We start from the raw sequence: 15,287 nt of genomic DNA, 5'->3' as shown, positions 1-15,287 counted from the left end.
CAATAAGGGTGGGTGAAGGGGAGAGGTGGAGGTGGGATTTGGATTAAACAAAATGTACTTTGAGGAAAATTTTCAGTGCATGAAGATAAAGAGCTAACACTCTGAGATTCTTATGTTGGCCAAGCTGTGATCTACCTGTTCTGTCAGGACACTGAGTTGTGCTTTGGTAAATCCAAGTGCCTGTGAGGTGCTGTAAGTTAAACCAGGTCATGTGTGCTTCCCTTGGCTATGTCATCTGCCCAAGTGGTTGCAAGCAGAGCTGCTGCTGGGCCTGCTTTGTGGATCTGGAGTGCTTCTGAAGGGCTTAGGGAAGTTTTTGAGGCTGAGTAGAATCAAACTTTCATGCTGTAAATGCTAATTAAAAGCATATGCGTATACGTAAAAGGCAAGTTGAAGTAAGAGTATAAATATCTAGGAAGCTGTCATTCCAGAAGGTCTGTGCTCAGAAAAGATTAAATAACATAAATATACAAACAATCAAAAATACAAGTGATTTTTTGGTTACTTTTTTAGGTCATTTTTATGGTGGCTGATGCAAAAAAGTTGGGAATTGAATGACTGTGATGTCCAGCTGCTTTTAGACAGCACAGCTTGCCCTGTGTGACCAGAGGAAGCTGTCATTGGCTTGGTTGCCCTCTCCTCCTTCTCTGGCTCGTCTCCTATCAGTGCTCTTCCCTCCCACTGCTTCCTGAAGCTCCAATGAATGAAATGAAGTAATTGATCTGTGTGGAAGTTGGCCGTGTTTTCCTGTGCTAGTTCATAAACCTTGTTTTTATTCCTGTGTCTTCATGTCAGCATGTTCGAATCTCAGGTATTTTGGCATTTTCTCCATGCTGAGCACAAATGTTGGTAACTAATTTTGTATTATCTCAGCTCCTCATTTCCTTGCTGGTTAAAACTGAGGAGATAAGTTGCAGCACTGGAGGACGTGTGACGTGTAGTGCGGTAAATGGAGCAAGCTTTCTTCTTGCCTTGCCTGCCTTTGGATGGCGGCCTCAGGGGAACTTGACCTGCAGGTATCAGTTGGTCCTCTTGGATGACTTCCATTGTAGTAGTAGCTGTAACAATGTTTGCTGGATACATGCTGCTATCCTATGACACAGATACAATTTTGTTTATGACTCTGACCTGTATCGGGTGACGTAGGGAGAGCCGTAGATCATTCTTGTGCTACCACTTCTGTCCCAGCCTGATCTCACCTGATACTGGGCACTGTGAAAGAGATGGCAGGTCACAGACCTTCTCTAGCGCCAGGTGCTGGAAAACACACTCGTTTATTTCTTTACCTTTTTACCCTGTTTTTCTCTAGGAGCACCTTAGATAAAGTAGAAAATAACCTTTATGCTGTAGGTGGTTTGAACGCTGTGAATGTTTTCTTAATTGGCAGAAGACTACTAGCATGGGGAAGCACAAGAAAGCTTGATGTGGGTCCTTATGGCCTCACAGGTGAAGGTGTGAAGTTCTGAGAGCATTGCAGGGCACCAGCACTGTCCCAAGTGAGGTGATGATTTTGCAGCCCCCTGAACAGAAGATTAGAAGTTCTGTGTTGCAGTTATTTGAGGTTACTCTGTAACTGTCAGTGGGCAAATTTGGGTCTCCGGGTCAGATGAATCTTTTTCAATGATATTTATGGAATAAAGTGGAAGGCGGTTTTGTTTCTGCCTTATCTGTGCCCCCAGAGACTGATATGTCTGTTTATACAGAACCTTTTAAACATTTGTAAGGACTGGTATTAGCTGTGGCTGTGCTCTGGAGCACGCTTGCTATGCTCTTTGTATTGTTGTTTATTTTTCACAATGGTATTTCCAGGGTTTTATTTACTCTGGGATAAAAACAGCTTCCATGATCTGGCTTTCAGGATTTACTTCTAGTTGGAAAACAAATTTTGTTAAAGCATTTCATGTGAATTACAAATTTGCACTGACACCCATCTGATTACATTACCCATCTTCGTGTTAGGTTTATTTTTAATATTCTGAGGTTTTCCAAGGCTTCTGAATAAGGCTTAATGGAATTTTAATTAGCGAGTGGATCTCGTGTTCTTTTTCCCTTTGGCTTCCCTAGGCTTAGCAGTCTTTCTGAAAGAGAAATATTTCATAACTTGTTGACATTATCTGAAATAAAAATGCATTTCTTTATAAGGAGCACTAAGGGTGCTAACAGATGGGTAAAGTATGTGGTGATATGACATTCATTTCTGTTAGTTTTTTTTCCTGTCTAAATCCATTTCAAATTGGTAATGACAAACTAGTTAACATGCAAGAACTACTGTTCAAACATTCGCTCAATTAATTTGGATAGTATTAAGACAATTCTGCTTAATGTGTTTTAAGTCGGCATCATGCATAAGAGCAGACTGTTATCACTTTGGGTACTGTCAGGCCTTCCGTGCTGTGATCCAGATGAAGCTTCAGGAGTTGGTGGGAGAAGCACCCAGTCTTAAAATGTTAAAATCAGTCAGAGACAAAAGATGCTGAGCTTCATTTGGGGCAACAACATGAGATGTTCTGAGCAGGATGATGCAGTTTGATAGATTCAGAATGATGATGTGCGAAGGGCATTTAGTTTCTCTTACAGTGGTTGAAATAATAGGTGAGAGATCAATATTTGTATCCATTTTTGGAGTATCCTGTTCAAATTAACAGTGAATGAAAGCAGTGGTCAGAGCTTTTCATGGCCACTATATGCAGACTCTAAAAAATATATAGCATAAGAGTCTGAGTAAGAACTGTTCAGAATAGTTGTCTGGTGTGAGTACTGGGTATTCATTTACATGCACGTGCTGTGTGTGTCTGAATGCTACTGATGGTGGTGCAGTAATGGAATCATAGACTGGTTTTGGTTGGAAGGGACTTTTAAGGTCACTTGGTTCCAACCTCCCTGCTGTGGGCAAGGACACCTCCCTCTAGACCAGGTTGCTCACAGCCCCATCCAGCCTGGCCTTAAATGCTTCCAGGGAGGGGACATCCACAGCCTCATTGGGCAACCTGTTCAGTGTCTCACCACCATCATAGTAAAGAATTTCTTTCTAATATCTAGTCTAAATATACCCTCTTCTATTTTAAAACCATTTCCCCTCATCCTGTCTCTACCTGCCCTTATAAAAAGTCCCTCCCCAGCTTTCCCATAGGCCTCTGCAGTGCCTGGATGGCCGCCATAAGGTCCCCCAGGAGCCTTCTCTTCTCCAGGCTGAAGAGCCGCCATCTGCAGCCCTACTTCCTGCAGATCCAGTGGGAATGTTTAACGCAAACAGACAAAATGCATTTTGAAAGAACCTTCACAGTGTTCTTATAGTGAGACTCAGGCAGACTGCAGCCTCCAAAGGAAATCTTTTGAAAACAACTCTTAATTAATGGAACTAAAATTACAGAAATCTGTTCGAGGAGACCAAAACTTCCCTGAAGTTCCAAATACTTGGCAGCTGTTTGTCGTGCACGGTGACTCAGATCTGTTGCATTTTATGCCTGAAATCTTGAAACAGCCAAATATGGGAGCTGCAGTTCATAGTGTTGTTTTGCCACAGTCATTCAGGATGGGGCAGCAGGCAAAGCCCTGCAGCGTAGGAAGCAGCAAGCAGGTGCAGAGTTCTTCATTCTAAGTGAAGATGAGAGCTTGGCCCTGCTGTGGGTAAACATCGTCAGCATCACATCTGTCACAAGATTGGTGAAGTTTAAACTTGCCATAGCTGTCGTCATGGAGAAATGCATCGTATGTTCTGGTGTGAGTGCAACGTGTGTGTTGCCAGTCAAGAAATGGCAGTGTTTGATGTTGTAGCGTGTTTTGGTGCAGTAGGATGTGTAGCGGTTCTTGATGCTGAATGTTGCTGGGTCATTTGGACAGATATTTGTCTAAAAGTAATTTTAGGTTACAGAATTCATAGGTGTTTAAACAGTCAATTTGAACATGAGAAAGAAGGACCTGAAAGCCTCTTACGTGGTTTCTCGCCCTGTTCTTCCAAACGTCTCTGAATCTGGATAAGCTGTAGACATGGGTCAGCATCGAACTCTGCTTCTTGTGTGATGATATCAGAAAGAGGCAAGCAGAAGCTCAAGTGCACTGTAGTAGTCCTAGGCTCAATACTTCTCTGGCTTTGGCCAGAGCAGCCTTGTCACATGATGGAGTTTCACTCCAGGCTCCTGGCTCTGCCGGCCTTCTGCAAAATAACGTTCAGTTGACCAGTCCAGACTCCCATTTGCATTTCCCTGTGTAGGAAATCTCTGGCAGACTTGTGTTTCAGAGGGGATCACAGGAAATCTTTAGTTAAGAATCAGCAGTGGAATCCAGGCTCTTTTAATGCATTTTCTCAAGCAGCCCTGATCTCAAAGGCTGTAATGATTTCAGATGTGAACTGTATAAAGTAGAGATGTGAAAAAAGTTTCAGCTCCAAACATGTTACAGCCCGGATGAATGAGGAATGTGAAGTGAGTGAATATCTTCAATATTGTTACTGATTAAAGGAGGTGTACAGTGTGTACAAAGCTGCAGTGCTTTGGTTTTAAATGTGTCAGTTTTCTTTCATGTGGAGATTTCTGAAAATATTAGTATGCTTTATAACATTGGAAGTATTAAGATACACACTTCGTCTTTGATAGTACCAGGAGACTGATAGGAAATGCCAAGTATATTTTTAAGGCCACTTAATAATTAAACAGAAGCTTGAGTAACTTCTGTATTGAGATGATAGTAAGTCTGTTTCCATGGATGTCACATAAAAAGCTCTTTCCTAACATCCTTCACTTCTTCTATTTCCAAAAGTTCAGCCTTCTCACCTTTGCATCCTTTGTGATGTTTCTGTTACGCCTCTTGTCCATACATCAGGTTCCTGCTGCCCTTTGTATGTGCATCTCTAATGTAAGAAGTAAATAGATGAAAGCTAAATACCAAGCTCTTTCTTATAGCTCAAGAAAGAAAACAGTGTAAAGAGCGAACAGAGAAGACATTTTCACCTGATATATTGGTTGTGTAGTTTAAAAAATCCTCATAAATAAGTTCCAAATTGAGATCACTTTGAAGCTGGAGTCGGTGTAATAGCAAGTATCCTATTTTAGGCTTGTTAGTGTTTGGAGCTATTGAAATAAATCCTAGCTAGTTGGCACTGCCTTGCTTCTGGAGCCATATTGTTCGTTTTATACAGGAGATATGTGGAGAATTTGCTCAACTCTTAAGAGTAGTAACTTTGCATTGACAACTAACATTCAGAGAGGGGGGAAAGTATGTTTGTGTAAAGGTATTTCCATGAATTGATTCTTGCTTTCTTGCTGTGATTTCCTTCACGTGGGCTTATAGCTGAACCGTAGTGCTTCCAGTGTGCACTTGAGCCCCGTTGAGCTGTTACAGCTGTAATTACAGCTTGCCTTTGGAAAATCCCAGGAGCGGGCACTTTTGCACACCTGCTAAGAAGATCATCGAGGAGACGGTAACAGCTTTCACTTGTGAAACTGTCGTGTGAACATCAATTTGGTGCGAGCCCCGCTGACTGCAGCACTAATTGAGCCACTTTATAAATCAGTGCTCTACCGTCTTCCAGGGTAAGGCTGTGGACAGATGTTCATTTAACAAGACATCTGTGCTGGTTTCGGATGTTACTGTATCCCAGATGTTACACCACTTTTTAAGGTTATTGGCCCCGTTTTATATATTTAGTACATTCACAGCGCTCAGCGTTTCACGTGGAAAGGAGGGCAGTTCCTCCCCCAAACATTTTAAAAGTTACGGCATTTGAGAAGGAAGAGGAAGCTGTGGGATGGTTCCTATGAAAACAGGGTGGTAAGACTGACGCAGGATCCAGCAGATTAGGAAGGTGGCTTCTGAGGCTGGTCTGAACGAATCACCATCTGATTTTGGTGGTAGCAACTTAAAGGAAAACTCGTCTGGCTGTAACTTGTGGGTGAGCAGAAACTGGAAGTGTCAAGCATCTATGGCTCATTGCTGCTTCAGTTATTTCACGTGGATCCAGAAGATACTGTTTTGTTCTATCCCTTCTAAATTGAACTCTGCTGTAGGAAAAGGTAAAGAAGAGAGCTGGTCTCAGGCTGCTTGGCCACAGTCCGGCCTGTGCCCCCAGCCCACTGCCTGTTGTGCTGCCTGCTCCATGCCGTCGTGTTGGCCATGCTCTGCCTGTTCATGTTGCTCTTGCTTTGGCAGCGGCACTCAAATTAGGTGGAACTGGATCTGTTGCTTCTGCTTTTCCATTGAATTAGTAATGCAGTGTTTGTTGCTTCCAGTTTGAGAAAGTATATGGTAGAACAACAACAAAAAAACCAAAACAAAACAAAAACAACCAACCAAGAAAGCGACTGAAATTTGGCTTCCCTTACAGGGGCATTTGAGATGAGCTGCTTGGGAACTGGGCTGCTGTGGGGAAGTGCTGGGTGTTACTGGGGGGCTGGGTGATGAGATGCGTTGCTCACAGGGAGCAGAGGGGCAATGACAGGGCCTGAGGGTACAGCAGGGCCTGAAGGAATGGCACGGAGCTGTGAGGGGAGGGCAGCTGGGGGTGTGGGAAAGGCTGTGCCACAGAGGATGGTGGGCATGGAATGGGCTGCCCAGGGCATCTCGTGGAGCATTGGGACTCCACTGTGAGACACAGGGTTGGGTTTGGGTGCTGCTGTGTGGAGCTGGGGTTGGATTCGGTGATGGCAGGTGACGCCAGATGTGGTTGTATCTTCTGCTGAGAAGGAGCAATTATGTTTAATTAATTAAAACCTCTGATTTTTCTCAGCGTTAAATAGGCCGCCAAGGTACAGCGGGGAGTTCAGGGAGTGAGTACTGCTCTTGTTTAAGCACAGTGCTTGGAAGGGCCTTGTGAGCTACTTCGGTGCTTAATACACAAAATGTAGCTGTGATAGAAAACCCCAAGCCACGTGTACGTTATTAGATTAACTCAGAACAGTCGTTTCCTCTGCCCACAGACCCTTGCCTGAAGAGATGTGTTGGGAAACACTGTGAAGCCTTTGAGCATTCCTGCAGTGAGTGGCCGTATTTACCTGCATATTCCCACATCCATTTGGTGCTGGATGATGTGGGGATGTTTTGTAGAACCACAAGAAACATAATGGCATGGACAACTGGTGCAGTGTATGGCAACTTCTTCAGATGGCACTGTGCAGTTTGTTCTGGTTTAAATATATGACACTTTGGTTTTAAGATGCTGCACTGGAGGCTTGTAGAACAGAGCTTAACTGGAGGGGCTGCAGTTTTCTTTTCTGTGCATAGGGTTATGGTTACTCCCACGCTTTCACCTTTGTCTGAACAACTCTTATAAGAGTGCCAAGAAGATGAAAGTCCGTCTATCCTTCATCTCTTCCTGCTTTCCACTTTCCCCTTCACTCCTTTGTCAATTAGTGGTTTCTCAGCCTCTGGTTTTAGCTGTGTAATAGTTGTTCCTTTCCTTCTTTGCAGTAGTGACAAAACTCCCAAACTCATTTAGATGGGATCTGGTTAGGTGGTACCAGGCAGGCCCTCCTTGCTTTGCTGAAGAACACCATATGTAGGCTCAGAAGGTGATGGTCTGTCCCAGCTCTGTGCTGATGGTCATCTTTGATCTATCAGAGAGCAAAGCATTGCACGATAGAGTGTATGCTTTTTAGCTGATATAGCAGATCTAGTTCTGAGGTAGTTCTACTGCTAGATCTTGGTATTTTAACAGTAGGAAAAAAGAAATAATGAGGAAATGCTGATTTTAAGAATGATTTCATCACTTTCAAAAAGAAGAAGAAAGAAAAGAAGCCAACAAAGCTTCTAAACCCAAACGTTTCAGAATTCTCCATGAAAGAGGAACCGAAGCGGGGTTTCTGTTCATGGAGCTGCCTGGGTGACATCCTGATCCAAGGAGGGCTGGTTGGGTGAATGGTTGCCTTGGAGCTCCGGGACTTTGGAAACACTGAGATGCCCCACACTGCTCAAAATTTGTGTACTTGGAATCAGAAGCTCCCAGGGTCTCCCAGGCTTTCTGTCAGCATGCCAGGCAGGTTGCCAAGTAGCCTGAAAATTTGGGAGGCAAAGTGCCAAGCTCTTGGCTCCCTTTCAAATGGGCTGCTGAACAGCTGGGAATCTGGATGCTTGGGCTTCTCGACAGCCCACCGTGCTCGCTGTTGAAAAGCCAAGCGGAGGAAAAAAGGGTGAAACTTGTGACACAAAGCTCTCTGCTTTCTGTCAGACCTTGGTTGAGATGGAGCTGGATCCGTCAGGTATCTTTAGTTTTGATTTACTGTCCTGACGTCTTTTTTTAAGGTGGTAGCATCCTGCCATCCTTCATAACGTTCTAAGTGTCAAAATACTTATTTCACTAAAAATAAGACGTGTTTCGATTGAATTGCTTTAGCATTGGTATTATTTGGTAGAAATTTCTTCCAAGGGTACTTGGTGCTTTGAATGGTTTAGTGTCTATTTTATTGCGTGTGGAACTACAGGCCAAATCACTGATTAATGTCATACAATGTAATGCTGACAATTATTCCTCCAAAATGAAATTATTTAAATTGGGGATAAAGCTTATAATAAAAAAGCAATTAAAAGTGCTTTCAGTTTATAAACAGTTTTCTCTTCTATGTTTGCAGGCCTCGGAGTAGAGGAAAAACTGCAGTGGAGGATGAAGACAGTATGGATGGTTTGGAGGCAGCAGAAACAGAAAACACTGTGGAAACAGGTAATGAGAGTACGGCATTGATGCTATCTGGTTGTTGCTTCTTCCTTGGAAATGCATTTTATTACACAGAACTTTGGCAAGGAGGAAGTATTTAATTTGGTAGTATGACACATGCGTTCGGGCAGATATTTAGAAATATGTTATTTATATCTATCTCAGTTAATGCTCTTTGAACTTATTTCTTTTAAGCAGCCTAATGAGGACACTCCCTATTATAGGAGGTGCCTCTTTTTGTTTGTTTGTTTTAAGGTAGTAGCTAATGAAACTAAAAACCTCTGAAGCAGAAGCTGCTCTTTTTAGGATACCTGTGGAAATACAGTGTTACTAGCTGACTTGCATCCTCAGCTAACTAAGCAGATGATATGGCCAGGATAACCTCATGTTAATGCCTCCTGCTGCTGCTTAGGAAACAAGAGCATTCTTGCTTTCGTAAATATTTGTTATGATAGTACCCAAATGTTTCATTTACCAGAGGGATCTCATTGTACTGGACTGAGTGTTGTTGCAACAGTTTGTGAGTTCTGTTCTGGCAGGTTAAGAGTCTAAAGAGACAAACAGATGAGCTAACACACAAGATAAAAGCTGTGCTGAAGAACTGTCATCTCTTTGCCAGGCACGTGTCTGTAGCCATTTGCCTGTTTTTAACCAGAAACTGAAGATATGTAGAAGGATGAACTCTGCCAGGAAGGATTAAGCCAGGGCCAGTTGGCAGAAGTTTTTAGATTTGACAGAAATAAAAGCCTTAAAAATGCACTGAGACATAAGGGATTATAAATTTAATTAGGTAGCCCTATATGCATAATGAGCAAAGTGGAAGAAAGCGCGCAGACACGTTAACAGCAGAAACTGATGGTCAGGAGGGCAGATGGATGGAAGTGCCAGCTGAATTAGGGGACTTGTTAGTTATACTTGTTAAGTAAAGAGGTAGAGTTATGAAGTCTTTAAATCTGAAGACAAGAATCTGTGCTTAGTGTAGATGTGTAGGGAGAACAAGCAGAGGACTTCAGAAGAGCAAGGCGTTTGCCACAAGGTTTCATATAGGCCATAGAGCAATATGGTTGCAGTGGCTAAAGCTATGAAAGTGGGGTCTGAAATTGTCAAATGGATGGAGAGTGAGCTTTGTCTGCATATGCTGGTCTCTTGCTTCTTACTTGCCAGGTGTTGTCATCAGGTTTAAGGCAGCTTTTTACTCAGGATCACATGCTTTTGGGAGCATCATGAATGTTTAGTCACAGCCTATGTTGAATTGTTGTTAAGGGTTTGTGGAAAGAGGCTGGATTAAAGCTGAATGCAAGAGTGTTTCATTATTTTCTTCTGCTATTTTTCTTCCCCTGGTAATAAGCTGCTGTAATAGTGAACTACTTGCTAAAGTTGAAATTGAATAAGTTATAACAGGTATTTCTCTGTAGAGAAACAACAGTGTAAAGAAAGGCTACTTCTAAATGTTCGTATTCCATTCATAACTCCTCCCATCCCACGTGGTAGAAACGTTCTCCTGAAAATCAGGCAAGAATTATTTCTAAGTCTCCAGGAGTGACTGTAGATAAATCTCTCCATTATCGTTCATCAAACTCATCCTTGCTGTCACAGAGGACTGCAGCTCATATTAGAGGTGCTGCAGCAGTGGAGCACTGTGCTGGAAATCCCCGAGTGCCATAGACTCCTTTCTGCGTGCTGCTGAAAGTGATGCATCACCACTTCAGCTCTGAGTTCAGGATCCTTTTTACAAACTATTAAGAGAAAAGAAGCCTCACAGGACGATGTAGGTCTGAAATGCTGTTCTGATACTGAGCCTTTTGATAGGGGCACAGTCACAGTTATTTTAGAAGTCGAACACGGTGTGGTTTGATGGAGTTTTAATTGCACTGACTGAAAAGGCTGCTTTCACTCCACGTGATACTTGAAGTATACTCATGGTCCAGTTTGTGAGTTTCTTCTTTGGCCAAAAAGGTCTTTTATTTCTGTTTTTTTGGAAGCAGTAGACTCGCCAACTGTGTCCAGTTTTGGGCCCCTCACTGCAAGAAAGACATTGAGGCCCTGGAACATGTTCAGAGGAGGGTAACAAAGCTGGTGAGGAGTCTGGAGCACAGGACTTATGAGGAGAGGCTGAGGGAGCTGGGATTGTTCAGCCTGGAGAAGAGGAGGCTCAGGGGAGACTTTATTGCTCTCTATCACTTCCTGAAGGGAGGTTGTAGTGAGCTGGGGGTCGGCCTCTTCTCTAGTGTCATGAGTGACAGGACCAGAAGGAATGGTTTCAAGCTATGGCAGAGGAGATTCAGGTTGGACATTAGGAAGTATTACTTCTCAGAGCGGGTGGTCAGGCACTGGAATGGACTGCCCAGGGAGGTGGTGGAGTCACTGACCATGGGGGTGTTCAAGGAATGACTGGATGTTGTGTTGAGGGACATGGTTTAGTGGGAGCTATTGGTGATAGGTGAACGGTTGGACTGGATGATCTTTTAGGTCTTTTCCAACCTTGGTGATTCTATGAACTCAGAATAAGATCACTTGAATGTACAGACTCTTAATATGCAACTTCTGATGTATTTGAAGTCTCCACATTTCTGGTTTTCTTTTCATTGTTTGTTTTTTTGTGTAGAGAATAGTTTAAAAAAAAAAGAAAGAAAGAAGCATTCTTGACTTTTTTTTTCTTGTGAAGCATTAATTTAATAAAGCATTAAAATTACTCGCACCTGGAATAAAAGGCATATTTTAGGTATTGAATCATTTCAAGGGGTGTGTGTGTGGAGGGGGGAACGACTACGAGCACTGAAGTTGTCATTTCCTTTCATAATGTTGACAGAAATCTTTGTTCAAAAGCAAAAAAAAGCTGCAGAAATGTTCCTGAAGTGACTCTACAGCAATTCTGAGGCACAGCCATTTTAACTGCATTCAAGGAAACAAGCTGCTATCCAGTAGTTGTGTTTGGTGAATGCCCAGCCCTCTTATCTGTCAAGATCTCTTTACAGTGCCTCTATTCCCTGAAGGAAGTCAACAGGTCCTCTCAATTTGCCCACAGACTTAGTATACCTTCAAGTCCTGCATCCAAGTCATTCATGAAAACATGAAAGACAACTGGCCCTAAAATGGGGCCCTGCAGAACCCCCGCTGGCCTCTCCAGAATGATGTAATCCAATTTACTATAAGCCTTTCAGCCCAATCCATCAACCGTTCACCCAATGCATTATGTTTTTATCTAGCTGTATATTAGATGTTCTGTGTGTAAGGGTGCTGTGAGAAACAGTACTCAGAAAGATTACACATGGTTTCCAGTTGGCCAGGTGGGCAACATTGTCATAAAATGAGACTAAGTTGGTTAAGAAGGACTTTCTCCTTGTGAAGTTGTGTTGGCTGTTACCATTGACTTCATTGTCTTTCAAGTGTTCTTGAGTCACTCCCAGAGTAAGGTTCTCCACAATTTTACTGGGCACCAAAGTGAGACAGACAAGCCTATGATTATACTGGACTCTTCTTTCTTGCCTTCTTTCTTGACTTCTTGAAAACGAGGATGATGTTTGCCAACTTTCAGTTGGCTGAGACCTTTCCATATTCCCAGAACACTGAAAAAATAATTGTGAGAGGTCTTCAGATGATATCATCCAGCTTATTAAGTACCCTGAAATGCATCCCATTGGACTTGCATATGTCCTGCTGGAGCAGTAGGGCCTGCACAGGTTCAGGATCAGCTGTGGGTTTATTATGTAAGAAAGGGGAATTAGGGAAAAGATCTACTTGGAGCTTACTCCAACTTTTTCTAGTAAAAAGCAAACAAGACAAAAACTGCTCAAGTTGAATCAATAGACTTTCAGGTTCTTGTCAAGCTCAGGGTAGATTCTTTTTGCTTATCTACTAGATTTATCTTTCTGGTAGATTTCTTGGCTCCTACCTTACTGACATTTATTTTATGGCTTCACATTCTCTTTCCAAATGTTTCAGATTTAATTTGCCTGTTTCTTGCTTCATTTTTCTTTACCATTGTTTTCACTGGTGACTTTCCCACTGGTATTTCTCTATCCAACAAATACTGAGCTAACCCATCCCTCTTCCCATCCTTTTGTAACCCATGAAATCACAAACATGTTGAGTTTTGAAAGCACCTTGTGGTCCATCTGGTCCTAACCCTGCTCTAGCAGACCCCATAGAACAGGTTGCCCAGGGCCATGCCCATGTGCCTTCTGAAGATCTCCAATGAGATGGACTTCACAGCCACTCTGAACAACCTGTTCCAGTGCTCTGTCACCTGCACAGTTAGGTGTAAATAGAGCACTTCCCTGTGTTTGAGGGAAACTCATGAGCTTGTGCCTATTGCCTCATGTTCTGACTGAGGGTGGGTTTGGAGAATACTGTGTTTTACTGTATGTCATCTTGTTCTGCCCCTCTCCATAACAGTATTATACTTATGGTGATTAGGTCTGTCATGCCCCCTGAAAAACAAACTGCTAATCTAAAATAAGAAGTAGTGTAACAAGTGTGTCCTGGTAAGTCTTCTGTAGGCTTTGTAGCCCTTTGATATTTATGAATGCTTGGCTTTGTGGTTTTTTTTGACATCTTCCATTAGTTTCAGCAAATTTCTTTGCTTGATGTTTTCTTGGTTCTGCATTTAAATTCACAGGAACTGAATTCCTTGATTATTCTATCTCCATTTTGAGAACACTTATAAAGCCTCCATCTCTTCACAGATTCTGTAATTCTTCCTGTCTTTGTGTCACTTAAAAACATTGGGATCCAGACTGATCAGGAAGAAGTGCAGTGGGATGAGTGTTTGAACTGCTAAGTCCCTTGGGAAACTCATAGTAAATCCATTGGGCATTCTATTTACTATCTGTACCGCATACAGCAAATCTGAAAATAAATTATACTTAATAACAAACCCTTACTTCCCTGTGGCGTTCGGAGATTTCAGAAGCGATAATACATAAAACATTTGGGATGATTCTGCCAATGCCTACATTATCATCCCCAGTAACCTTATCTGCTGCTGCAGGGATGTTGCCTGGACAGTTGCTTTCTTGTTGGACTTAATATGAATTTTTGGAAGATAAAGCTTCCTTTTGTCCCTGGGCGAAGGACACAGGAATCAGAAACAGGCATTTCTCAGTGCAGGAAAGTTAGACATCTAGAAGCTACCTAAGAACTCTGGGCAAATTCAGAACCTCATGAAATCTGAAGCAGCCCAAAAGCAATATCTTGCCTATCCGCTGTAACCACATAAGCCATGCTGACCAGAGCCTTCAGCTAAGACAAAGCAAAAGACACCTGAGGAAGTCCTCCTTTGAGTAAATTAATGGAAGACGCTCCAACTTGTTGACGCCAACGACCTTATGAAATCTACTTCATGCTTTTCATCCAGCTGCTCAAACCTCATTGATGTACGACTTATTGCTTCTGAAATCAATGAAGGGAAGAGCTGACACCACCGAGGGCATAACTTATAGATTAAATTTATTTTATTTATTTATATTATTTATTTATTTATTTATATTTATTTATCCATAAATATTTGGAACAAGTCTGTGCTTAGAAACACACATAAGTGTGTTTGGAGGCCATTAGTGAAAATTGTACTCATTAAAAAACAAGTAGTTCCCTCTTAACTATGTAGCTGTCTGCTACTTGTCCAGACACTGGAAGAAGTGGCAGAACTGAAGGGCCTTTATTGGGCCTTTGTTACTCTAAGCATCTTATTATTTCTCTTCTTACTCTGGTAGTTTCCTTGTAATAAGGAAATCACAAGCAGCAGGAAGTTATTTTCTATGTTCCCTTAAACCATGAGTCTCTGTTGATTATAACGTTATCATCATCCGCACTTGAAATGGGCCATTTAGAACATTTTGAGTATTTTTTCCTTCTGACTGATACCTCAGGAGTTGGTGGCACTGTTCTGTCGTAGAGTCTCTTTGTTTCAAAATTGACTCTAATCTCACTCAGTTTGTCACTGTGGAGGTTCTTTCTGCAATGGAACCTTTGAAAATTGATTTTCTTCAGTGCTGGAGTTGCAGATTACATATGAAGCCACGCTTTGTGAAACATAACCAGCAGGTTTTTGAAGTTTTCAAGGCCCCTGCTCTTGCAGCCTTCTCTTTGCCTGCAGCACAGTGCTACTGCTGCTGGCTTGTTAGTCATACAATCATAGAACCCTTAGAGTTGGAAGGGACCTCTGAAGGCCATCTAGTCCAACTCCCCTGCAATGAATACAGACACCACAGTGACGGTAGAGCAATTGGTGTAGATGTGACCAGTCAAATATATTGAAAGAGTAGGATGGATCTTATGTGCCATGCACTCTTCTCATAGAATGACTGGAAGCGATGTTGTTTGGAGTAGATTTCAGGTCTTCCTAATATCCAGTCTAAATACACCCTCTTCAATTTTAAAACCATTTCCCCTCATCCTGTCGCTACCTGCCCTTATAAAAAGTCTCTCCCCAGCTTTTCCGTAGGCCTCTTCAGGTCCTGGAAGGCCGCCATAAGGTCTTCTATAAAAAAGAAATACCCATTTGCAAAGTGCTGAAGAAGGACCACAGAAAACTGATACAGTGTCAGTAAAACACTGTGCAGGGGAAAATAACCTTACGTATTTTGAAGGAACAAAAGTTGTCTCTCAAATACCCTTTGCTACCTGAGAAAGTGATACTGTTGTT

The 15,287-nt window shown here is 42.3% G+C and overlaps 1 protein-coding gene across 11 annotated transcripts in view; it reads left to right on the top strand.

The window, feature by feature from the left end:
* The window catches only part of KMT2C (lysine methyltransferase 2C), a 165,214-nt gene that overhangs the window by 29,533 nt on the left and 120,394 nt on the right, over positions 1–15,287 (top strand). For all 11 annotated transcript variants that reach the window (XM_015852848.2, XM_015852855.2, XM_015852858.2 and 8 more), the window contains one exon: positions 8,559–8,647. In XM_015852848.2, the coding sequence (XP_015708334.1) occupies positions 8,559–8,647 (89 nt within the window). The remainder of the gene's footprint in view (positions 1–8,558; positions 8,648–15,287) is intronic.

The sequence above is a fragment of the Coturnix japonica genome, chromosome 2 (assembly GCF_001577835.2).
Source record: "Coturnix japonica isolate 7356 chromosome 2, Coturnix japonica 2.1, whole genome shotgun sequence".
NCBI lineage: Eukaryota > Metazoa > Chordata > Aves > Galliformes > Phasianidae > Coturnix > Coturnix japonica.
This window is presented reverse-complemented; position numbering and strand designations above follow the sequence as displayed.